Genomic DNA, 27,058 nt, shown 5'->3' with positions numbered 1-27,058 from the left:
CCATGACTGATGCCAGAAAGTTACCCTGCCTTTCAAACTGGTTTTAAGTACATTATTGTAACCTGAATTTTCTGTGTTTTCAATAAAAAAATGTAGGCAGGCCATCGAATCTTCAGCAGTCAACCCCTCCATTTGAACTGCTGACAAATGAAAAGTTTGACTCGTAAATACACTTCATTGTACAATGCCCCCATTGACCAGAAAAAGTCCCCATACTGATTCTGACACCATATCTTCCCTCGTATCTGGGGGGGTTGATGCTACAGAAATTAAGTGTATCAGTGGCCCATGAACCCCCACCCTTCACTCAAGTCCTCACATCCCTTCTGTCTACCCACCCCCACCCAAAACCCACTGCCCCCCCCGCTCAACTTCTTCCCCCTCCTCCCTCCCTGCAGACTCCAGGAAGAGCTCATGGGAGCTGGCAGAGGAGCAGCAGATCTTCAGCGAGATGATGCGGGTGGTGGAAAAGAGGGACGCCTTGGTGAGTCTCCTGGAGGAACAGCGTCTGAAAGAGCGCGCTGAAGACCAGGACCTAGAGAGTCTGGTGCTGACCAAGGGCTACCAACTCCACTGGACCTGAGAGATCCCACACCAAGGGCTACCAACAATGGCTGATTTTCCATAATGATAATGTATAAACGGGAGTTTGCCTTCTTCTAACGCACTTTGAATAAGTAAAATTAAAGACCTGACTCACTTAAGTCACAAGGCTTTTGGCGTTTTGCTCTGGGGAGCTGGCAACGTTGGGACAATCTCTTGAATTTGCGATATTTTGCACTTTTTATAGAAATGGCCTTCCTGGTGAAAACTGGCTTCAGCTGTGTTTAGCATAGCTTATGTAGTGAAACTGGTTGTGTACATCACAGCTTAGATTTCCGTCTGTTCTGTGTTATTTTTTGATACATGAATGAATGATAACAATTGGTATACACTTTAGCATTCTAGGTTGTTATTTCTAATATATTTCTAATATTTATTTAAAGCATGTTTGCATACAGTTCACAGAAAAATTTAGTTCATGTTAAACCAAAGAATTACTCAAACTAGACAAAGTGTTGAATGTGGTTAATTTCAGTGTGGTATTAATAGGCCTCTGGATCACCTGTTTTTCCTCGATTTACCGATATCCAGGACTTTCATTTTAATAATGTATTTAAAGATTGCTTGAATGATGATTTGTGAGGTGTATGGGCATTTATGACAGATTCTGCTGTTGAATGTGTTGTGTTGAATTAATATTTAAAAATATATATCTATTAAATAATTCTAATAAAACGTATTTCATTCTATTTACTTGATTTAATTATTTACATTTTTTCCAAAAGTAAGTATGCCTATTCCTTTTTTGTTTTATGATTCAAATATTGGTTTACTGAGGGTAATATTTCCCGTTATACAAAACAAGTGACTATTTACAGTAATTCCATCAATAGCAATTGGGTAGGGTAGATCATTTTCATAGGGCAGCTAGGCCTGTAGGCACGTCACGTAATGTCTGTGTAGTGTAATGTGATGTGAAACTGCAAAATACACATTAGCCGACATAACAGAAAAATAACTAGCATAAGGCTACAGCTTATTTTCTATTGTGGTAGCATGTCATTTGAAAACAAAATGGATAAAATGTAGCCGGGTCAATCGGCAACACAGTCCCCAGTTGTTGCAGCCGAGCTATGCTAACTAAAGCGAGCTACAATGTTGTTCGTTTATATCCCAAAATAGAGGAGGGCACAGCCAAGGGAGCTCTGACGTAATGGGTTAGGAAAATATTCGGAATTCCACTTCCGTCCGATTTCTCCGTCATTTGACGAGAGAATTTGGCTAACGTTAGCCAATACAGTAGGCTAAATTTTTATCTGACATTTCATAAAAGTAGGCTAACTTTTAGTTAGCTTTTACAAGTTCATCGATGGCTTCCTCGCCGCAGAAATCTCCATCTTCTCCTAAATCACCGACCCCAAAATCTCCGCCTTCAAGAAAGAAAGATGATTCGTTTCTGGGGAAACTTGGAGGAACTTTGGCAAGAAGGAAAAAGGCAAAGGAAGGTAGTTGGAGGCTAGCTGCCTTGTTTGGGCGATGGAATCTAGTCTAGTATGCTGTGTCCAAACGTAGCCAAATACATTTTACTGATACCTTAAGACTTTTAAGAATCTGACTACAAATTACAGTATTTTGTTTACTTCTTTATACATTCTCCAAAAAGTCGACGATATTTTTGAGAACAGAGAGCGAAGTTTAGTTGGTCTTACATAAAAAAATAAATCATTTGAACCAACTTTGTCCATAAAAAAGGGTGCGGGAGATAAAACAGCTGTTTATGGGCGCGTTGTGCTTGTAGCGATGTTCAATGGAAGTCGCGTGTGCAGCCTACCCGAGTGCTCACGTTCAGCGTAGCTATAATGTCAAAACTGGTATTGTGAGACTGCGGTTTAAATAATGTAATATACGTGCAATAAGCGTATGTCATCTGCTAGGTTATATCATGCACATTAGGCTTCATTCACAGAGCAGAATTAGTAGAAAATGGCTTTATTTAGTGTTAAACGTGAGTGACCGTGAAACTGATGCTGTTGAAAACAAAAATATTTGGTTACATAAGCCTCGTGTTTGAATAACTGGCACATTTGGGTGATTCGGGACATTCTTGGGAGAATTACATCTACATTTTCCTTCCTCAAATTTCCCAAATGTACCCTGAAAGTAGGCTACAGTAATATTTTCTTTGGGTAAAAATGAGTAGATGAGTACATTTTCCAAGAAAGAAAAGGTGCAAATTACCTATATATTGCTGGCTTGTACAATTGTATGCACTTATAGAGTATCATCCCAGTGACAAGCATTTGTATGTTTTTAGGCACTTTTGTAGCTTTAACGCGTTGATGTCCCAGTACGGCCTGTAGCAGGTTTGTGTGCGAGTGTCCGAGGGAGCCTGAACAAAACGTGGATCACTGGCAGGGCTGTGCTCTTACCATGTATGGAAGCAGGTCCGACTCTCGGCCGACGTAGTACCTCGGGAATGAAGAACAAATGCTGTTTCTATTGCTAACGCTAGTTCATTTATCCTGCTTCTGTTGGGGCTTATTTATTTGGATATGTTTATTGCTTCCAAGTAAGATAGTCTATCATGGGGTAATTTCAATTTTTCATTAATATCCAGCACAGGACCGAAGTTGTTTGTTTAAATCCCAGGGCCTTACCCTCCTACCTGTGCGAGCTGTAAGTGAGCCAGTCCATTTCCCAGAGCGCACTTGTGTTCTGATGGGCTTGTGGTAATCATGTTCTACAAGGCTGTGTGAGCCCGCGTCTGCAGCTGAGCCATCTATGTATTCACTGCGACCGAGGAATCCGCAGGGCTGATTACATTTCATGGGAAGCCTAATCCGCTGAATGAGAGATGCTCCTAATGGTCAGACTTGTGATCAGCTGCGTGCATACAGAGGGGTGGCTTGGTTGCCGAGTGGGCGCCTTTAAGAGGACGCAGAGTACAGGGACATTAACAGGAGGGTAGGGCGCCCGCTCCTCAGCTTGGACAGTGAGTACGTCAGAGCAGCCTTGGGGCTGATCTTCAGAGTCAGGTGATGCTATCTCTTTGTGAACGCAGTGGGGTGCAGAGATCTCTGTGCGGCTGGACCATCCCTTCTGCCCCCTAGGATGCAGACAGGAAGTGGGGATGGAGGAGCACGGACATGCTTGCGTACACACACACGTACACACACACTCGCGTACAAACGCACACACGTGCACGTATACGTGACCCCATTCACACACGGCTGAAAGTCACAGACGCGATGCATGGAGACACAAACGTACAACAATGGCTTTTGCTACAAAGGGAGGTCACCCACCCACACAGCAATGCAGACGGTGTCCTCAGGTGTCATCTCTCGTTCGCATTTGCTTTTCGCTCAAGGGTGTTTAGTATGCCATTCTCTAGGTCAGTAAGCCTATTTAGCTATAATGCAGTTTAGAATATGCCGGCGTACTTGAAATATTCTCTTTTTTCTGCTTTCAGTTTTAGCCTTTTTTTGTTTTACTGTTTGTCTGCAGTGTTGTTGACCGCTAACAGCTTTTGTTTTTGGAGTACATTCAGCAACACAGTTCTCCAGTGATCAGGTTATTCTCCCTTTTCTACACAGAAAAAAACTCACGGTTTTTCTTCTACGATTACATGGAGCGATGACCCAGACAACAAAATAATTGCTCCTGTTTCTTTGAGCCTGTCCTCTTTCAGTGTCTGTTGTTTGTGTTGTTTATTGAGCATTATATTAACACAGCCATTGGTTGCATTGCGAGATTCAAAGAGAAAGCCCTTAATTTGGGCATTTAGTTTGAGTGAAAAGTGGAAAGGAACATGTCAACATGTCATCTCCTACAGTTTTGTAATATAGCTTTTGTAGCAAACATTTGTCTTGATCAGAATGCCAAAACATTATTTGTAGTATCCTGTTCAATCCCGCTTCTGTCATAATAATATGATGAACAGCGTACATTTATTGTGCTATTATTGCGAGTAGGCAAAAATAGTCATAGTTATGGGAATGCGTATCGGAGTTGGTGTAAAACAGGTGCTTTACAGAGACACAGCCTTCCGAGGGCTGGCAAGACCACCGAGTCGTGCTGAACAAAAATAAAAAGCCCGCCCGCCTCTTTCCTCTGTGGGTCCGCGATGTGGCAGGGGGAGGGCTTGCAGGGCTGGTGTTGATTAGCAGGATGTGGATCTCTCTGGGAGGGCCTCTCTCGACAGGAAGCGGTGAAATCCAGCGCAGGATATTCTCCGGCACTTTCTCACGCGAGGAGCTCTCTGCAGAGTCGCGGTGACCCCCCCCCCCCCCAGGCCTCCTCCTCCTCGGACCTTGGCCAGCACGCCCCGGGGGGCCTCGGCCCGTTATCTCCGCAGCGCCAGCCCGGCTCAATTAGCTGATTGGGGAGAAGACGAGGGCGGGCGGGGCGGCGTGGCGCTCGGATCGATAGGCGCTTAGCAACTGGTGGGCGGGAGCGGCCTTTTGCTCGTTAGGAGCGCGGAGTGTCACAAAAGCCGGGACTCGAGACACCGCTGCGCTTGAATGCACGCCAGTGATCAAATGAAAAATACTCTGTCCTGCGCCGAATTCATCACTGCGTTTTCAAAATTTTCGGCAGGCCCGCCGGAGACCCACTGGGGTTGTCTTTTAACTGTTGATGGAGGCCATGGCAACACGTCTGCGTGGCGGCGACACGCAGACAGTCCATTTTCTCGAACATGAAGCGAGGGATACTTCAGTGTGACCCCGCGCTCCTTCCCCTCGCCCTGCTTTCCTCTCAGCTCCGGAGGGGCCCGCAGTGCCTTTTTGTTTTCTGCTTTCCAGAGTCTGCCTCGTTTTCCCCGGTAATGGATGACGCAGACCCGAGAAGGTTCAGACCCGTCGCCTTCGTCCTCCGAGTGAACGCCAATCGCGCTTCAGAACTCGCATTCATACCGGTCAAACGGTGACATTATAATTCAAATTTTTCATTATTATATTATTATTATAAGAAAGACCCAAGGGCCAGCTAACAGACATGGCTGCTTTTAAAACAGGTAATCCCAGACCACCAACAGTTTTTATCTTAAAAAATGGTTGATTGCTCGAGTAAGATTTTCAGGATTTCTACTTTTACTCAGTGTTATTTTATTTAATGAAATACTGCCATTTCTCTAAGCTCTCAAACCTGGAACTCATTTGCTCTTTTGTGCTGACACCTCACTGCAGAAAACCAAAAATAAACAAATCTATCTAAACTAATAAATCGAAGACCTAATGTATTTTATTTTAAGTCCTTTGTACAGTACTGTGTAAGACTTTTATGGGCATAGGTGCAGTATGCTGTCTCTCTCCTTGAGATTATTATGATTGTTCTTACTTTAATAAAGCTTTGTGCCTTCGCTTGTCTCAAATGTTCAGTTACAAATCTGTACCTTTAGCTAATGTGCCAGCCATACTGTACCAGATTGATGTGGGTGGTCCAGACAACAACAGTTGAGCACAGTATTATTTTATGGCCTTTATTATGGAACAAAAAAAACTTGTTGGGAGGAGAACAATTGAGCCGGCATTATGGCTCCTCCTGCATCAGTTCTGATGGGAGCCATTGAGGCCCAGTTGCTGAAAGGAAGTTGCCCTGAAATTGCTGCTTCTCATTTTGTGTTTGCAACCAGATGAGCAGCGATCGCACTCACTTTAGCTCCTTCGCTGACCTGCATCCTGCAGCAGGAGTCCCCCAGGGAGCCTGACAGCTCTGTCGGTAGTTCTGAAGAGTGGCCCCGCAGATGGGTTGTTGGCGCTTGTCTTCTGCCGGTCAGAATGAAGTGCTCGCCGCCTGAGTGTTTACGCTGTGTGTTTTTGGAGAATATTGTGGGTGAAGTGCACTATTTGAGTCTTTCTGAAAGGGTACAGACTACAAAAGGTAAGTGCAGTACAAGTCCAGTTGCGGGACTGAGTGTTATGGTATGTCTTGTGTATTACTTCAGTAAAACTGAAGATAATCATTCTTTTATTTTGAATTTGGAAAAAAAGGAATAAAAGCAAGCCTATTGTGTGGGAAACATAACCTAGCCCTAATTGTTTCCAGTAATCAAACTGGGAGATTTAGTGGCACCTTTCTCCAAAATAAAAACAAAACTGGGCTGTAGAGTTTTGTAGCAACCCAATACCAGTGAGAGGAAAGTTCCCTTCTGTTATCGAGAAGGTGTCAAGCCTGTTATAAAGGCCACGTTGCCACAATACCAGCAGCGGGCTCAAAAAAAGCAATTGCAGTTTAACTTGTGTGAGAGTGCAATAAATTGGAAGAAATAACTGGGAAGCAGGGCTTGGTGGCCTATTAGTGGTCTGGGAGTCACTATTACGCTGCTATCATGTGTAGTTAAGCAGCACTCCAGAGATGATGGTGCCAATTTGCAGGGCTGCAGAGGCAGGTCGACTCTGTGTATGGCTTAGTCCCGTGTCCCACGGTTACATGGGGAAGGGCGGGATGGGAGGGGAATGCCTTCATGTGCTATGGCCAGCATTAAAACCAAATCGAAATAAATACAAAATAATCATGTCATAAAATTGTGGCACGCACGAGGAACAGATGAAAACACAGTCTTTGTTTGCCACACATTTGGAAGGAATGCCTTGGCAGCGTGCTGGCTCAATCCATCACTGTAGGCCTGACAGTGCTGCCCGACTCTTCATTTTGTCTATGGGTTGAAATTGCAGCTTGTTTCCCTCCATGTCAGTCTGTTCTCGGACCTTCTTGGGTCTTCAGACTGCAGCGGTGTGAGCTCGGCCTACAGAAGCCTGGGGCTCAGTTTGTGTGCTGTCCCATGAACACGCCTGTCCCCCCCCCCCCCCAGTGTCGGAGCTCCAAGAGGAGGGGATGAACGCCATCAACCTGCCCCTGAGCCCCGTCCCTTTCGAGCTGGACCCCGAGGACACCATGTTAGGTACGGCCGTGACGTGAGCTTCAAAATCCTGCATTTGCCTTATGAGGTTTCTTGGTTGCATTCCCTGTTTCAGCCTGGCCCCGCCTTCTACACAGTTTTGAAAAAAAATGTGTTCTGGGGTGGGCTGTGTCCATCTCATTTGCATGAGGTATTCTCGAACCAATCGGGTGCCGTCAGTGTTCCGTTTTTCATATTGATCCGCAACCTCTGACTTGCCAATGAGCCGTTAAATTAAATGGAAAGATTTGTGGGCGTCAACAGTTTTCCAACCGGACATCTGATTGACATCTATATATGAAAAGGTATGCTGATGTCATGATTCAGGCAGGGCCATAGTGCACTGCAGATCACATTTATCAGTTTATATGCAGCAGAACACCCGTTTCAACCAGTTTTGTTACGCCAAAATTATATTCATTCATAAATGTTGAAATAACAGCACGGATTAAAATGTTTCGCTCTAAAGTAGGCATACAAACACATTACAAGTTTGACCTGGGGTGTAATTATCCTTTAAAATGACCCCCATATCTCCATCTCTTCAGAGGAGAATGAGGTGCGCACTATGGTCGACCCCAACTCCAAGAATGACCCCAAACTGCAGGAGCTGATGAAGGTCAGGTCTTTTTTTAACCACTGTGGTTTTAACACTTGCAGCTGATGAGGTAACAAAGGAAAGGTGTTGGAACGAGGTCACATGGGAATGATAAAAAAGTTAGACATTTGAAATGTTCTACTCTGATGCCTAAAGAAACTCAATCATTTCTGATAATTGGAAAGTCATGAGAATAAATATAGACAAAGTGGATACACATGCCTTATAGAAGGAGTATCCTTGGGAGACCAGCATTTCATTTTCAAATAATCTGCTGTAAAAATGGGGTTCTGCTCCTTCAAGGATCTTGCAAATGAAGGATTGAAGTTGGTCAGGGTTTTTTAAAACACAAATTGAATACTTTTCTGGCTAAGAATCCCATGCAATTTCACTGGTAATCACATAGTTAGTGTGCTTAAGTATCAGACAGGAAAATGATGAATTGACTGAAAAGGCTTGAACAGCAGCATATCTGTCTTTAATAGAAGACACTTAATTTCAGGTGGAGGAAAGCAGAGAGGGTAACATATGGTCATACAGGGCGGCCTGTAGTGTAGTGGTTAAGGTTACGTAACTGGGACCCGCAAGGGCGGTGGTTCATCGTAGCACTGGGCCATTCCACGCCAACTCCAGGAGGAGGAAATGGAGTATGAAGCTGATGTTTTCAGGAATTTTATATCCCATAATTGTCTACCAACACACACAGAAAATTTAACAAATCCAAGAGGTGCTGTGGTGCAACCTCCTGGAGTTGGCATGAAATGGGTGTTTGAGCTACCACAACCATTCTTACTGCAGCAGTGAGGCCTTGTTGTGTCAAAGAGGCATTTTTCTGATTAAGAACACAACAAGTAAGATATCTAGACGGCCCCAACCTGGAAATACACTGTGAACACTTCGTTAGATATTTTTTTGATTTAATACCTAATAAAGTCGTCTGCTGCTGTAGCCTATCCACTGAAGAGGTTTGATGCGTTGTGTGTTTAGAGACGCGCTTCTGCATACCACTGTTGTAATGTGTAGTTATTTGCATTACCGTCATTTTTGGCTTTGACCAGTCTGGCCCTACAGTAGTTTTAACCTAACTGTAGAGGGATACAAAAGAAATATACAGTGGCAGCCATTTTGTGTGTTTTGTGAATGCAGGTGCTCATAGACTGGATCAACGACGTGCTGGTGGGGGAGCGGATCATAGTGAAGGATCTGGCTGAGGACCTCTACGACGGGCAGGTCCTGCAGAAGCTCTTTGGTGAGGGGGAGTTCTTCCTGCTCGCTCCGGCTTTCCAGGCCCGCTCCGAGCTCCCTCACTCCGTCTCTCTCTCCATCCCTCTCTCCCAGAAAAGCTGGAGGGGGAGAAGCTGAATGTTGCCGAGGTGACGCAGTCCGAGATTGCCCAGAAGCAGAAGCTGCAGACGGTCCTGGAGAGAATCAACGACACACTGAGGGTCTCGTCCAGGAACGTCAAGTGGACCATTGACTGTAAGTGTCAGAAGGTCCAGTCTTAAGCCTGATTTGAATCTCCGCAGACCTACGTGTGGGTACCTCAGAGGGCAGTGTTTTTGCTGTTTCAGACATTGTTTGAATTACACAAAGAAACTGGAAGAAACTCAACACAGTGGCATAGAAACCCCACCGCCGTCTAGCGTTTTGGCAAAGTTAATTGCAATGCAACGCAGACACCCCAACGTATAAACCCCAAAAGTATAAATGCTCACAAGACCGTAGGCCACTTGCGTAGGCTACGCTGTATGCTCTGCGTAGATTAATGTGTACATTAGGCATTATGGTCTCCCACAGTCACAGTTGCAAGAACAGAAACCATCAGCTGGTCCTCTGTGGGCTCAGCCATTCAAGTTTTACTATTGCACTGTGTCCGTCTCGCTCAGTTCAGTAATTACATTACATTACGTTGCTTGGCAGATGCTCTCACACAGAGCGACAAGCTTTCGTTTTACATAATATCCTTGTAACTGGATATTTGCTGGCCGAATACACTGACATACATTGCAACACAGAGTCTGATGGCAGTGCTCCTCTAAGAACAACCTGCACTCGAACCACGACAGCACAGTGCATTCACTCCCCTGTCTCAGTGCCCTGCACCTGTTTTGCAGTAAAAACAGGAAACAGCAATAAAAACGGCAGCAAAAAACAGCATATTACTGAAGCAGTTTAGAATCTTCACACATTTGAATGTTACAGTTTCTCATATAACATTTTTTTATGTTGCTCATTAATGGTGAGTTGAATTACTGTCGGTCGCAATGCTAGAACTAACCAAGTCAGTTTTTTGTTAGCTAAAGTTTTTTGTTAGCTTAAAATATATATATATACTATTGGTTAAAATGTTGAAGAAAAAATACTATAAAAAATTATAGAGGACAAATGCGGTTTACCACAACACCGTTGAGTGACTGATGAAATCGTCTCTTTACTATCAGGCTTTTATCTGTGTTTTTGGGCTCCAGGGCACTGGAGCAAACACTTGAATGTGATTCAGAATGCTTCTTGTTCTGGGATTGAATCAGGCTGGAATAACACACTTTGAAAGGCCTCAGATCACCTCCTGGTTTTTTTTTGTTTGTTTTTTTGGCTTTTTGTGTTTTACTGGGAGGAATTCCTGGACATTTGTCTCTCATTGATTTTATCTGTACTCATTCAGGGAACACTAAGCTTAATCCTGGAGGAAGTGTCACTTAGCCCTGTCACTAAAAGTTTGGCGAAGCACTGGGGGCCCTTCCCCACTGTCCTTTCCACATTCTCATTGAGACGTGTCAAACCTGGATCAAATGGTGGAGCTAAATCAGTGAGAAATCCAAAAGCAACTTAAATAAAGATAAACTGCTGTAGAATTCCCCAGAGAATTCCTTGGGATTGGGTTTTAAAAATGGCTGTTTACTCATGTCTGATTCCTCTTTCTATGTTATTTATTTTAAATTGTATTTCTGTCTTATATCTGTAAAAGCTTCGAATGCCCCCATTGCTTGTCAAGTGTTGTACTCCTAGCTGCTCATTTTCTTAAATTGTAGGAGAATTTCCTTTGTTTTTATCTAATGTCATCCCTCCCAGATTAACAAAATGGCACAGAAAATCAATACTCTTGGATTGTTCCTTTGACTGCCACCTGAGGGCAAATCCTTTTTGCTTGTCTCCAATGATCTCATCTTTTGTTTTGTTTTTGTTTTTCAAAGTGAATGTATTCTGAACTGTGATTGCATTTCTTTGGGGCTTTTATGCGGTTAGCCGGGCCCCGTGTTCAGACATTCTGGCTAAATGTATGCTGCGGCCAACTGGTGATATATCAAAATATATTTCTCAAGGACTTGAGCCAACCCTCCAATAGCAGCCATCAAAAAGCATTGGACCATTGTCGTTATGGGCACTGTGGTAAGAATAAGTAAGAAATAAGACTCCAAACGGTTGATTGTTTAGGAACAAAAAGCCTACTTCTTTCTTTCATCGTCAGCCAACCAGAGAGTGGCTTTTGTTTTGTCTCGCGGATGTCTTGGAGGTGACCTGAAACAGCTCTTATCTTGCTCTGTGTCTTGTTTCCCCAGCGGTCCATGCAAAGAGCATGGTAGCCATCCTTCATCTGTTGGTGGCCCTTTCCCAGCATTTCCGAGCTCCTATACGACTCCCAGATCATGTGTCCATTCAAGTTGTAGTGGTCCAGGTATGGGTTCATTTTCTTTTCTTGCTGCCGAGCACATTCTCACATTTTCATGAATGGGCATTTCCCACGTTATGGATGTGACATTTGGACACAAAGTGACAAACAAAATCCCTCTTTTTTTTTTCTCTTCTTACATGATAAAAAAATGTTAATGCATATTATCATTACATACATACATACATACATACATACATACATTACTGTGCAAAAGTGCAAAAAATGCTGCAAAGTAAGAATGCTTTCAAAAATAGAAACGTTAAATGTTAGCTTATTTTTTATCAATTAACAAAATGCAAAGTGAGTGAACAGAAGAAAAATCTAAATCAAATCGATATTTGGTGTGACCACCCTTTGCCTTCAAACCAGCATCAATTCTTCTACGTAAACTTGCACAAAGTCAGGAACTTTGTAGGCTTATAGTCAGGTGTGTGATTAACCAATTATACCAAACAGGAGCTAACGATCATCAATTTAATATGTAGGTTGAAACACAATCATTATCTGAAACAGAAACAGCTGTGTAGGAGGGTTAAAACTGGTTGAGGAACAGCCAGCTTCCACGGTGAGGTTGCTGAAGACAGTTTAATGTCAGAAGTCATACACCATAGCAAGACTGAGCACAGCAACAAGACACAAGGTAGTTATACTGCATCAGCAAGGTCTCTCCCAGGCAGAAATTTCAAGGCAGACAGGGGTTTCCAGATGTGCTGTCCAAGCTCTGTTGAAGAAGCACAAAGAAACGGGCAATGTTGAGGACCGTAGATGCAGTGTCCGGCCATGGAAACTTACTGCAGCAGATGAAATGCTTACTTCCCTTCGCAATCGGAAGATGTCCAGCAGTGCCATCAGCTCAGAATTGGCAGAAACCAGTAGGACCCAGGTACACCCATCTACTGTGCGGAGATGTGTGGTCAGAAGTGGTCTTCATGGAAGAATTGCCGCCAAAAATCCATACCTCCAATGTGGAAACAAGGCCAAGCAACTCAACTATGCACGAAAACACAGGAACTGGGGTGAAGAAAAATGGCAGCAGGCTCTGGACTGATGCGTCAAAATGTGAAATATTTGGCTGTAGCAGAAGGCAGTTTGTTCACCGAAGGGCTGGAGAGCGGTACAAGAATGAGTCTGCAGGCAACAGTGAAGCATGGTGGAGGTTCCTTGCAAGGGCAAAGGGTGGTCACACGAAATATTGATTTGATTTAGATTTTCTTCTGTTCATTCACTTATTCTGTTCATGTATTTTGTTCATTGATAAAAATAAACTATTCATGTTTTTCTATTTTTGAAAGCACTCTTATTTTACAGAATTTGTTTACACCTGCCTAAAACTTTTGCACAGTACTGTATATATTGTTAAGCCAGAAAGAATTTGATAAATAACTTTATGGATGTGACGCAAATGGATGTGACGCAAAAAGACAGGTATTTTGGGAGACTCTAATGCAGAATGTCTAATGCAGAAAGTTTGATATCCATGTAATGTAGGAGGCTTGGCTGAACATAAAAATAGCACTTTTGAAAATATTCATATCTGTGTCTTAATTTCTATGAAAAGATGCCAGTGTTATGGATGTGACACCATTGTGTTATGGATGTGACACCATTGCGTTATGGATGTGACACCATTGCATTATGGATGTGACACCATTGCGTTATGGATGTGACACCATTGTGTTATGGATGTGACACGTCTGAAATGCACATTGTTTGACAATCTACTTCCCAATCAAATTTTATCATAACACATTTCTTGTCATGTGAAATGGTTCTGAATATCAGTTTTGGCATTGAGAAAACCATCTGAAATGGTTTTGAATGTTTTCAAGATGGCCGCCAAATAGCATTGATTTCATTGGTAATGGGTTTGGGACATAATAAGTTTCATTGAGAAGTAAGTGAGTTTATTTTTTCATGCTGAAGTTGACATTACTGTGGAATTGCCCAAATAGCAGTTAACTCAAGATCCTGGAGAGATACCGTCTAGCAGTTCTTACACTTCTCTTTGGACCACAAAAGCCCTCAAAATCTGAGAAAGGAGAATGTTTCCATGATGGAAGCTACTATTATAAATGGCTAGGTCAAGCACACACCACAGTCCTTGGAACCTAAGTTTAAGTTTTTGTCATTAATTTGACTAGTTTTTCTGTCAGCTAGAAACAGTGTCGGCTTCAGGATTTTCAGAATATAGTGATTATGGGGTGGCTTGTTCATTTGGAGGCGTGGCTAGAGGGAGGAACTCATATTAGCACCATATTAGCATACCTACATGACACAGTGTCTTGTAGAAACAATGCCATGCTATTCATTCAGTCACTTGGAGAGCTCATTAAAACAACGCTGACAATTCAGTGAAAAGACTTTGGCAAAAAGCCTATATTATAAAAGGTCTTCAAACACTGGACAAATGGATGACTTGCTCTCACTAATTATTTCAAACACATTTATTAAAACGATAAACTAATCCAGAATATTTAGGAGAACACACTGATGTTAAAACATCAAATTGAAAAGCAATGTACACAATTAAATGTTTTTCATTAACCCATAATCACAAACTAGAAGGTATGCTAGCCTATTAGTTATCTTGCCATTTAGCTACAGATTACCTCTGCTGAGTGCCAGTTTCATCGACATTCTAGAGGTGGCTAAGAGGTTTCCGGGGTGGATATAGCTACTGCAAGCCACTCGCTAGCATCACCTATGGGTAGAAAGCACCAGTTAATGTTGTCTTGCATCTGGTGTGGTTTTAACTTTGCTAATTTGTAAAGTAGGAAAGCATCCTTCAGTAACAAAGGAAGGGTTTCTTACGGTTTGACTTCCAAGCTTAGCCCCAAAGTGTCTGTCCAGATTACCTCTTGAGAATTGAGGATGAGAATATGCCAAGCGTGCCTTCAGAAGTGTCCATGGAAAATTTGCTCTTATGTTTCCTTAAAGTGTTTTCCAATATTTTGTTGTTTTCTGTTTTCCCATAGAAACGTGAGGGAATTCTGCAGTCTCGCCAAGTCCAGGAGGAGATCACTGGAAACACTGAGTACGACCGCACTGTCTCTAACCGCCCTCTCTAACCGCCCTCTCTAATGCCCTCTCTAACTGACCACTCTAACTGCCCTCTCTAACTGCCCTCTCTAACTGCCCTCTCTAACTGCCCTCTCTAACCGCCCTCTCTAATGCCCTCTCTAACCGCCCTCTCTAATGCCCTCTCCAACGACCCTCTCTAACTGCCCTCTCTAACTGCCCTCTCTAACTGCCCTCTCTAACCGCCCTCTGTAACTGCCCTCTCTAATGCCCTCTCTAACTACCCTCTCTAACTGCCCTCTCTAACCACCCTCTCTAACTACCCTCTCTAACTGCCCTCTCTAACTGCCCTCTCTAACCGCCCTCTCTAACCGCCCTCTCTAACGCCCTCTCTAACTACCCTCTCTAACTGCCCTCTCTAACTGCCCTCTCTAACCGCCCTCTCTAACCACCCTCTCTAACCGCCCTCTCTAATGCCCTCTCTAACCGCCCTCTCTAACTGCCCTCTCTAACCGCCCTCTCTAATGCCCTCTCTAACTGACCACTCTAACTGATCACAGATATGTGTTAAAACTGCACCACTCTTCACATCTCCCGCACATCACAGCAAACGGCAATAAATAAAATGTCTGCAACTTTAATATTTGGATGACCATATACAGACGAATGTTAAAGTGACTGCCACAGTTCTACCTGGTGTGTAAGAAAGGGCTTGAACAGCTTGATCGACACATTGATCAAAAAGGGTAAAACACGTGCATTCATATGGAAGCAGTAGCAGCGACTGCTCTGTGCATTTGTAAGCTGTGTAACGTTCCTCCAGCGACTGCTCTGTGCATTTGTAAGCTGTGTAACGTTCCTCCAGCGACTGCTCTGTGCATTTGTAAGCTCTGTAACGTTCCTCTGCGGCTAGCGAGCGAGAAGCTGTGTACTCGTGCGGTAATAATGGAAGCCGCATCCTGACCTCCTAAATCCCAGCAAAGCAGTCTTTGGGCTCTCACAAAAGGACAGGAGAAGGGATAGAGATGTGTCTCTTTACAAAATAATGGGTGCCACACCGACGCCAGACCCCCCCCCCCCCCCCCCCAGGCTCTGGTCTATTAAGGCGGAACCCTGTGCCTTTCAGGGGCTGCAGCAGCAGGCCTTCCCTGCCGGCTCACCTCTGCTCTGTGTAGCCGCAGCCGGTTAATACTGGTCCAGCAGACACGAGCCAGCCCAGGGAGATAAGGGTGGGGGGGGCGGGGGAGCAATTGGGCCGTTGTCATGTAAACGGGCGCAGCTGCCGAAGCATGCCTCTGCCGGGAATGATTGGACCAGGAAGAGAAGGCGTTTGGGAGGCAGACTTGCCCCCGCCAGGCTGCTCAGGCCTGGCCCAGTTTGTTTGATCACCCCCGCTCCCCTGCACCCCCCCGCCACCCCCCACCCCCCACCACACCCCCACAGCTTTGAGACCGAACCGTAACGCTCGACCCAAAACTCTTTTGTTCACGCCTTTTGCCTGGCCGTCCCGATTAGACCATCTGCATTCAGCTCATATCCTTGGCCCAAATCAAGTCTTTCGCTTGTTTGTTTGGATGTTTTTGTTTGGATTCGTCTTGTTTTCACAGACACCTTTTACATGACTTTATAATTGCTTTCTTTGAAGGTGCAGTTTTTTTTTACTGGTTTTATTTATCTTTTGCAGGGCTTTGTCTGGCAGACATGGTTTGTATAAATTTTTTTTTTATTACTGTAAATTGTTTGGGGGAACCATATAATATGTTGGTTTAAATAGGAGTCATGACTCTTTTATCAGTCTGGGCCTTCTCCCCCTGTACAAAACTGTAAAACCCATTACATTCCCAAGATGACGCCACCATTGAGCTACGGTCACGTCGAGTAAGGAACTGGCTTTGTTCCTTTCCGTAGAGAGGGACGCCTTTGACACTCTGTTTGACCATGCTCCGGACAAGCTGAACGTGGTGAAGAAGGTAACCTCTTTCCCCCCCTCCTGCCGGCTCTCAAAGGCTGCAGACCTCGCAATTAGTCAGACTTAGTCCCCAACCCGAGCTCTAACAGAAACGCTTTCTCCTGTGCAGACTCTCATCACCTTTGTGAATAAGCACTTGAACAAGTTGAACTTGGAAGTGTCAGAGCTGGACACACAGGTAAGGTGTGCCATTGTGTCTGGGCTGCTTTTAGAGCCTGTAAGAGCTTATAAGGCAGGGGTGTCAGACTGATGTCCTGATGGGCCACTGTTTTTTTGGTTTTTTTCAATCGGCAGCCATTTTAGGCCTTGGAGACGAGGTATGTGCTTTCCACTATTAATCAGTCAATTGCTGAAGCACGCCAATACTCACTCTGAAGATGCCTCTGGGAGTAGAGTCTGACACCCCTGATAGGTAAAAGTTAGTTGTTGACATATATTTTAAAAATTGATGTACATGTTTCTCTTGATTGTACATGAATGTTGATTGTTTTCTGATGTTGGCTTTTACTGGTTTATATTAGTTTTATATTAGTTGTCATAAAATTTGTAATCATTTACGCTTGAAGTATTTTGTGCTTCCTGTTTCCAGTTTGCTGATGGAGTATATCTGGTGTTAATGCTGGGTCTCCTGGACGGATACTTTGTGCCCCTCTACAACTTCTTCCTCACCCCAGAAAACTTTGACCAAAAGGTACGTAAAGATGTTCCCTTGCCTTAACCTCTTTGTTCGCTTTGTTGAATGAATGCACTTGAATAAGCACTTAAAAACAAGCTGAAGAGTTGGACACACATGTAGGGTGTGCTATTCAAACTTCATGAAGAAATGACTACATTACATTACCAGTAGCTATTGTGTCTGGGCTGGTTTTAGAAATATCCTCTTATTCCCATTTCAGCAGAGGGTGAAGAACCCGGTTCAACACAATCAAAGTGTTTTAAGACTTAATTCCTTACTTGCAAGTCAATAAAGAATGGGGGTATGTGCTTACCGACACTTTCGCCAAAATTCAAGAGGGGCAGTCCCTCTTATACCTGTTGCTTCGTTTAACACGACAGAATGTTAAGCTGTCTAAGCATTTACCAGCCTTGCAATGTCCAAGGTACAATGTTAGGTTTTCTAACGACATTTACTCCCAAAGGGTATGTGTATCATATTGATTGCTCATCAGGGGGCTGGGTTGGTGTGAACACACAGAAGCCAGGGCTTGATGTCATACCTTATCTTTTCTCGTAAACATGTTATTCCCACTTGAATATCTCTCTTCCTCAGTATCACCTTTTGCTGAATGTATTTTGAAGCCCAAACCCAGCCTCCCCTTATCGACTCTCACAAGCTGCAGTCTTGCAGTTTCTCACACTGTCTTAATGTATTAAACACAGTTTATTATTAAACATACTTATACTATGTAGGATTTATAAAACATACAAAAATCTGGATTTAGAAAGTTTCCCTCTACAGGGTCTATAAGAGCTTATAAGCCAGGGATGTCAAACTGATGTCCTGATGGGGCAGTGTGGTTTGGTCCTGGGTTTTTTCAGTCCGCAGCCATTTTCTGCCTTGTTGGCGGTGACTCCGGCATGTGGGCTCGCGTGGGTTCTGTGTCCGAGGCTAACACCGCATTCAGCCTCCTGCGCGTCATCTCATACGGCCTCACACTGGAGCCTGTTAATTACACCCTAACCCTAACCCTAACCCCACCCTCTGGACCCAGAGTCAGTCCAGCACCCCACCCTCTGGACCCACTGTCAGTCGGGGTTTGGCCAGGGTCCTCTCCGGCTCTCCAGCGCCAGGCTCCGCGGGTATGGGGGGGGGGGGGGGGCTGTCCTTGTAATCTGCATCCGTGCAGGAAATCAATAAGCAGCAGGGAGATTAGCGCTGTGGGAGGGGCCCCTGCAAGGGGACCTGCTGATGCAGGACAGCCTGCCACTCGCCTGAAGGAATCCCGACCCTCTCCCTGCTAGCGTTGGCCGCTGATTGGCCCTCCACTTTCCCACCAGATAGCCCCCTCCCCCCCTCTTCCGCCTGCATCCCAGTCCCATCTGACCGCCCCCCCCCTTCACAAACGCCAGGCAGCGGACCAGACTGGCCTCATCCAGCCCTCCTCACTCTGCCCCTGGGTGCCGGGGCAGAAGCTGTTTATCCGGAATATTCTATGGACAGGGCTAATCCATTTGCACTGCTGATGGTGCCGCACTGAGCAAGCTGTGGACAGAGAGCAGCAGTGAAGCCTGTCTGAGTGTATCCGTTAGCGTGAGTGCGTATGCGTTAGCGTGAGTGCGTATGCGTGTGAGTGCGTATGCGTTAGCGTGAGTGCGTATGCATTAGTGTGAGTGTGTATGCGTTACTGTGAGTGGGTATGCATTATTGTGAGTGCGTATGCCTTATTGTGAGTGTGCATGCGTTAGTGTGAGTGCGTATGCTTTAGCGTGAGTGCATATACAGTAGTGTAAGTGCGTATGCGTTAGTGTGAGTGTGTATGCGTTAGCGTGAGTGTGTATGCGTTAGTGTGTGTGTGTATGGGTTAGTGTGTTTGTGTATGGGTTAGTGTGAGCGGGTATGCATTAGTGTGAGTGCATATACAGTAGTGTAAGTGTGTATGCGTTAGTGTGTGTGTGTATGGGTTAGTGTGAGCGACTTTTTTTCCGGAAACCTACTCCGGCTATGATTGCTAGGCATTCGCATGCTAACCGGTGTTTCCTGCTTTGAAAAGCCTTGAGTTGCAATAATGACATTTCAGCCAGTAGTCATAGATTTTGCCACTACTTTGAAGTGTAAGTGCACAGAAATCGTGTAAAATTTTACCCCATTGCATTTTGTTGTTGCCTACGATCGATCGTTGTTTGGTATGTCACAGAATAGGTTTGTGACGGTAAGATAACCATCTTGAAAAATTCCATGGTAACCAGTTTCCCAGTATAAATCGGTGACATGAATGCACTGCTATAAATTAATCAATATAAGCATGTACTGTATGTACCTTCACATTTGAAATTACATGCCAATGCTTCCTCATAATGAAGAAATGCATTAATAGTAGGTAATGGAGATTAATATTTTGAAAACCCCCAAAAGACTGAACTTAATCATATTATTACTTGCTTATCATACTAGTAAAAAATCTCGCAATAAGTGTCATATTCTGAATTTCTTTTGCTATATCGCCTACCCATAATTGTGTGTTATGATTGTGTGTTGCCTGTGGTGCACGTGTGCATTTTGTGGCTTTGTGTTTGTTTTCATATAATGTATGGGTATGTGTGTGCTTATGCTTGTAGAAATGCCTATATTATCTGTGTGCGCGTGTGTGAGATGCATACCTTCATAAGGACTCTTATCGAGTCGCTTTTTGAGTCCCTTCTCCAGAGACGCGCTGGAGACTCCACAGGATATAATAAAGTATTCGGCTAAGCCCTGTGGATATGACCGCTCTCTCCTGAGCTGCAGTTCCTGGCTCTGCTCTGTGTAACCCATCTATATTTCTCTTCACCTCCACTCAGGCTCTACCTCCGGTTTACCAAAGCTAATTGGGTGCATTATGAAATACATTATGGCCCTGTACGATAATCATAGATGCCTGCGCTTATTCTGCTGTTTATTGCACAACCACGTTTGCTCGCCCGTGATGATTAGCTGGATTATTATTTTCAGACTCAATGTTGTTGTTCTTGTTTTTTTGTTTTGTTTTTTAAGAAATAAAGAAACGTAATGCTTTCCTTTTAGCCGATGATTAAAAGGCGGACGATGGTGAATTTAAATGTGAACCGCCGCCGCCGATGCGAAACCGCGGGGAGTGTCGCGCGGTGTCTGGCGCTCTGTCGGCTAATCACCTGCTGCGTCGCGTGTGTTCCCCGCGTGTGTTCCCCGCAGGTGCAAAACGTGGCGCTGTCCTTTGAGCTGATGCAGGACGGCGGACTGGAGAAACCGAAACCCAGGCCAGAGGGTAAGTGTCGAATATTTAAGTGTTGGCTTTGCAGAGGTTTAAGAATGTTTTCAGGGCACCACCCCAATTGATTGTTTCACATTTCCGTGTTGCGCGCATGCCATTTTGTTAGCATTCAGTGGTTCTCAAAATTAGCCTACCTGGCTAACTTCCCACATTTACCGAAATGTTATTAATGTGTACTATCCCTGTCAAACAAACTAATAAATTAACATATGTATGAGCACCTTATTATTTTTATGCCACTGATTTTGATTGAATTCATAAATGTACAGTGCCCTCCATAATGTTTTGGACAAAGACTCATTTATTTGCCTCTGCATTTGCCTTCAAGATTTGTAATAAAACAAATACATATGGTTAAAGTGCACATTGTCAGATTTTAATAAAGGGCATTTTTATACATTTTGGCTTCACCGTGTAGAAATTACAGGAGTGTTTGTATATTTATATATAGTGTGTATATAAACACCATAATGTTTTGGACGCAGCAATGTAAAGCAGTCTCATGGTCAGGATTTTGTTGCGTATCCTTCACATGCAATGACTGCTTGAAGTCTGTGATTCATTGACTGCCAGGCCTGTATTGCAGCCATCTTTAGCTCATGCTTGTTTTGGGGGCTAGTCCCGTTCAGTTTCCTCTTCAGTATATACAAGGCATGCTCACTTGGGCTCAGATCAGATGACTGACTTGGCCACTCGAGAATTGACCATTTTTCAACTTTGAAAAACAAATTTATTGCGTTAGCAGTATGTTTGGAATCATTGTCTTGCTGTAGAATGAACCGCCGGCCAATGTTTTTTGAGGCATTTGCTTGAACTTGAGCTGAATTCATTTTGCTACTACTAGCAGTTATATCATCCATGAAGATAAGTGAGCCCGTACCTCAGGCAGCCATACATGCCCAGGCCATAACGCCCCCACCACCGATGAGGCGGTGTGCTCTGGATCTTTGGCAGTTCCTTCTGTCCTCTATACTTTGCTCTTGCCATCACACTGATATAAGTTCATCTTCTTTTCATCTGTCCACAAGACCTTTTTCCAGAACTGTGTCAACTCTTTTAAGTATTTCTTGGCAGACCGTAACCCGGCCATCCTTTTTTTGCAGCTAACCAGTGCATCTTGCAGTGTAGCCTCTGTATTTCTGTTCATGAAGTCTTCTGCGGACAGTGGTCATTGACAAATCCACACCTGATTTGACAGACTGGTGTTTGGGTAATTTTATTTGTTATGGAAATAATTATTCTGTCATTAGCTGTGGAGGCCTTTTTTGGCCTGCGATTAGTAAGCTCACCAGTGCTCTCATTCTTCTTAATTATGTTCCAAACAGTTGATTTTGGTAAGCCTAAGCTTTGGCCAATGTCTCTAACCGTTTCACTTTTGGCTTTCATTGGCCCAACTCTGGTCCTCATGTTGATGAACAGCAATAATAGTTTGTTTAGATAGGTGAACAAAAGTCAAGGTGCTGAGAGCTCTCTTATACCTGCATTAAGGAGGCAATAAATACACCTGAGCAATTACAAACACCTGTGAAGCCATGTGTCCCAAACGTTATGGTGCTCTGACTACAAAGGCCGCTGTATTTTCTACGTGGTGAAACCAAAATACTCTTTAATAAAATCTGAGAATAAGTACAAGTAAATTCTGTCAAGTCACAACTAATTATTTCTTGACTCGATTCCTAGTCACACACTCGACTCTCTCACTGTGGTAGCTGGCTGTGGCCAGGAGCCTTTACTTTACCACCATGATTCAGCAGATGATCTTATCCAGAGTCATGTACAATGTAACAAGTCTAACAATCAGGAACCAAACTGCAGTAATTCCACAGACGGAAGTTCGATTGACAACTTGTCATCTCGTCTACCCTTCTGAACATTAATTAACACAAATCAAAAACAAAACTACCCAAATGAACATTAATCTTAAATGAACAGCAGCTCAGGCTCTGGAAAACAGAGGTGAAGGTAAAGGGCTATGCTGGAGGATCCGTGGTGGCCTGCCACGGTTTAGTGGCTACAGTTTCAAATGAGGCGGAAATGTGTTTTCCTCGTAATAAACGTGCGTTTGCACAGTTGCTTCTTCTTCGCGGTGTTCTGGCAGGTCCGTCGGCACCCTCCTCCCCTCCGTTACGAGATGAGAGCAGGGTTTTGGTAGCTGAATCAAAGTTTTTTTGACTCACTAGTGTAGGATTAAGCAATTTACAAGTTGATACAACTGCATGGCATTTATGATTGGATCATTTACAAAAGCACAACATTCTGAACAGTTTTGGGTACACCTCTGGTCAGGGTGTAGTCTTCAGTGAGCAGGTGGGTTCATCCCACTGGTCAGGGTGTAGTGTTCACTGAGCAGGTGGGTTCATCCCACTGGTCAGGGTATAGTCTTCACTGAGCAGGTGGGTTCATCCCACTGGTCAGGGTGTAGTCTTCACTGAGCAGGTGGGTTCATCCCACTGGTCAGGGTGGAGGCTTCACTGAGCAGGTGGGTTCATCCCACTGGTCAGGGTGTAGTCTTCAGTGAGCAGGTGGGTTCATCCCACTGGTCAGGGTGTAGTGTTCACTGAGCAGGTGGGTTCATCCCACTGGTCAGGGTGTAGTGTTCACTGAGCAGGTGGGTTCATCCCACTGGTCAGGGTGGAGGCTTCACTGGTCGTCTGTTAGGGAAACGAAGGAATTCCAAGCCATGAAATCCGTATAGTAAATTTTTACATTTTAGTTTTAAAGGATGACTGAAAAATGTTTTTTGTGAAAAGCTGAATAGAACTGAAAAAAAAGTGTAGCCCGTGGAATTTACATGTAAATTTTTGCATTTAAATAGTCAGTTTGCATTAGCGAGCCTTGTCAATTAGCGTCCTTGGCGGCATTTGTTATCGGTTATTAATATTGATGAAATGTAGGCAATGCGATGTTAAATTCTACATGGCTCTGTGACCTTGCGTCTGCTTTCCGTGTGTGTGCATTCTGTCACTGCCTGAGTGTTCTCGCCTCCCTGAACATGCTCTTATTATGTCCCGTTACGTTTGTCTGAGCACTCTGATTGTATTTGCGTCTGTCCTTGTACCTGCATTTGTGGTGTACGTTCTCAATAGTTTCATTTAAATGTGGGTGTATTGTCTCTACACCTAACTGAATCCCGGGAGCATTCATCAAAGAATGTATTGAACGATACCTGTGTTGCACCTATCTAAACTGCAGCCGGGTCCATCGAATGTACATTAAACAGAACTGGGCACCTGTCGACATTTAGAAATCCTTCTCTATTGTTCCCTTAAAGTATATATTTGTGTTGGCTGTTAAAGTGAAACCGCCAGTTGCATAGGTAGGTAACATCTGTCATTGGCTTCCTTTGTTCGTATCACACAGCATGCGTCGTGTCACAGGTGCATGGACGATGAAGTTGTACGATAAATATACAGTGAATCTTTTTTTAAATTATGGGATATGTGTAACATCTGTTTTCTAGTCTTCATAATGGTACGAGATTAGGGTAGTCCAACTTTGTGCATTGAGAAAACTGGACAAAGTACTAAAGGGATATGACAGACACAGAGTGATCTCACATCACGGGCGGTATAATGTTTTCGTGTTTCCGATGTGTGAGAATTTGTATCATGCGTCGTTTTGCTAAGTGCGCTGAAACGTTGTGCCCATCCCTGTTCGTTGCTGGGCTGGAGTCAGTCACATTGACGGAAGTTCTCACACACTTGTGTTTGTTCCTTTGCAGATATAGTGAACTGCGATCTGAAGTCTACGCTGAGGGTGCTGTACAACCTCTTCACCAAATACAGGAATGTTGAATAAACAGGAGGCGCTCAGCAACACGTCTCCGGGGCAACCGGCCTTGTCAGCTGACTCCTCTCTTCACTGCGATGGGTCTCCGTCCGCTGATGGCACACATAGACCGCTGTAGATGTGATCCGAGTAAATAATGTGTTACCCCTACAGACATTTTGGGCAGATATCAAATATAGAGGTTTTTTTTTTTTGTGATTTGAATGTTGATTCACCGGGTTGCTTTTCTTTTTGCGGAAAATCCATAATACAGATAGTTGTATTGTTAACGAAAAATAGAACAAAATAAGTAATTGTAGAAATAGGTGTTGGAAAGCCATATTCCTATCAAAAATATATTTACAAAAATTCCCCCGAATTGCTGGAGGAACCCTTGAAGCTACACTCAGTGAGCACTTTATTAGGTAGACCTGTACACCAGCTGGTTAATTCAAATATTTAATCAGCCAATCATGTGACAGCAGCTAAATGCATAAAAGCATGCAGACGTGGTCAGTAGGTTCAGCTGTTGTTAAGACCAAATGTCAGAATGGGGGGAGAAATGTGATCTAAGTGACTTTGGCAGTGGAATGATTGTTGGTGCCAGACAGGGTGGTTTCGGTATCTCAGAAACTGCTAATCTCCTGGAATTTTCAGGCACAACAGTCTTTAAATTGTGCGAAAAAACAAAAAACATCTAGTGAGCAGCAGTTCTGTTGGGCAAAAATGCCTTGTTAATGAGAGAGGTCAGAGGCGAAGGGCCAGACTGGTCAAAGCTGACAGGAAGGTGACAGTAACACAAATAACCACACATTACAACAGTGGTATACAGAAGAGCATCTCTGAACACACAACGCATCAAACCTCCAAAGTGGATAGGCTACAGCAGAAGACGTAATAAGTCTAAAAAGTAATAAATACCTAATAAAGTTCTCACTGAGTGTATATGGGACCATACGATATGTATGATGGATTTTACATATATATCTGTTCTTTTCATTATAAAACAGAAAACAGATCATTGACTGATTTATTGACTTAATATGCCTATAAATGTCTATTATATATAGCCTATTTTACTGTTAAGCATGTTAACGGTAAAATGAAATGATTTGTTTTTATGGTATTTACATCCTTATATACATTATCTAGCTTCTAATGTTTTGAAAACAAAAGCTTGCTTCCAGCAGCTGTGGGTAAATCAAACACGAGAACACACTGAGAGTGAAAAGTATGCTATTGCAGTGAAATGAAAAATCTAACTGTTAAATAACAGAAAGGGGGCAGCACAGTCACCTCACAGTAAGAAGGCCCCGGGTTTGAATCCCGGCCAGACTTTGCATGTTTTCCCCGTGTCTGTGTGGGATTTAGGCTAATTGGAGTGTCTAAATTGCCCGTGGGTGTGAGTGAATGGTGTGTACAGCCTGTATTCCTGTCTCTAACGAGGAATAAGCTGCTTAGATAATGGATGAATGGATGCGCTAACAGAAATGTGCGTTTTAGCCTACAGAATTACTTCCTTCTGTCAGAATAGATTGGCTCCCAGTCACTTCCTCACTAAATTTGTAACTAAATCAAATTAAATCAGTGGTTGTGAGACTCACACCCCTGGATACCAAGAACAGTCACCTGCACTTTCAAAAAATGGAGTTCCTGCAATCCCACAGTGCATTGCTCCCTTTTGCAGGACTCATGTTTTTAAAATGCAGATAATAAAAAAGCCATTTGCCAAGCTGGAACCAAATGAGTTGTTTTAATTTAGTGTTCTGTACATTATTACTTTTTTTTTTTTTTCCAGTGGAGGTTCCTTCTTGACCTTCTGAAGTTTGACTGAGATCAGCCACAAGGATATGTCACGTCTTTGAGATTTACACCATGATTATGCCAGAGGGCATGGTGTCTATTAGCATGTTGGAATATGTGTATCTTGTCTGACGTCTATAAAGGTACAATAGGTAATTTCGGACTTATAATGGTCAAGAGAGGAATTGCAGCAACAAACACGCTGAAACCACAACACTGTTTATCCCTCCCCCTTCTCTGTAAACATGCTGACGTTGAAACGCCATTGGCTGTGGCAATTAGAACCAATTTTCAACCAATGAGCTTTATTATGTTTTGGTACAGAGTGCCGGCCTGTCAACTGCATTTTTGAAACACAAATTTAAAGACTATAAACACAGGCAGAGGGTGAGTCAAGTGAGCCTTTTTCAATGATAGGATCCGATTTACAATGGTCTTACAATGGTCTTGTTTTAACACAAAAATCTTACCTGTTGTACCTTTAACATTTATATTTGTTCTGTTTATATTTAGTTTTTTTGTAAGGAAGGCTGCGCTGAAGGAAGGTGTCCATTTTGTGCTTTAGTTAGCGGTATTGTAATTCCATAAGTAAGCCTGCTCAACATGTGTCTGTCTTTTCTGTAAAGCATTAGAGTACGTTTCTTCTAAGGCATGCAAACAGAAGGTCTGACACACATTTTTGGTGCTTAATCATCTTGAATGCTTTTATATAGATTTTTATTGGACTTTTAATTTCATCACCTGTGTTCTGTTTGAAGGTGAAACATCCTCAAAGTATGTGCACTATTCATATAAACACCGATGACTCGAAAAGCTTAAATAAAGAGATCTCTGAAACCCA

At 43.5% G+C, this 27,058-nt stretch overlaps 2 protein-coding genes across 3 annotated transcripts in view; both read left to right on the top strand.

Annotated features, from left to right (window-relative positions):
- Positions 1–1,292, top strand: part of LOC133111704 (F-actin-monooxygenase mical2b-like) — a 93,604-nt gene extending 92,312 nt beyond the window's left edge. For both annotated transcript variants that reach the window (XM_061222247.1, XM_061222248.1), the window contains one exon: positions 399–1,292. In XM_061222247.1, the coding sequence (XP_061078231.1) occupies positions 399–583 (185 nt within the window). In that variant the 3' untranslated portion in view covers positions 584–1,292. The remainder of the gene's footprint in view (positions 1–398) is intronic.
- Positions 1,293–1,818: 526 nt separating this feature from the next.
- Positions 1,819–27,058, top strand: parvaa (parvin, alpha a). The gene is made up of 13 exons (XM_061222584.1): positions 1,819–2,048; positions 7,358–7,447; positions 7,993–8,063; positions 9,189–9,291; positions 9,381–9,521; positions 11,600–11,715; positions 14,688–14,746; positions 16,415–16,434; positions 16,639–16,700; positions 16,809–16,877; positions 17,289–17,390; positions 20,568–20,640; positions 24,368–27,058. The coding sequence occupies exons 1-13, from the start codon at positions 1,913–1,915 to the stop codon at positions 24,442–24,444; spliced, it is 1,119 nt and encodes a 372-aa protein (XP_061078568.1). The 5' UTR covers positions 1,819–1,912; the 3' UTR covers positions 24,445–27,058.

The sequence above is a fragment of the Conger conger genome, chromosome 15, assembly GCF_963514075.1.
Source record: "Conger conger chromosome 15, fConCon1.1, whole genome shotgun sequence".
NCBI lineage: Eukaryota > Metazoa > Chordata > Actinopteri > Anguilliformes > Congridae > Conger > Conger conger.
The sequence above is the reverse complement of the archived record's forward strand: the minus strand, read 5'-3'. Positions and strand labels throughout refer to the sequence as shown.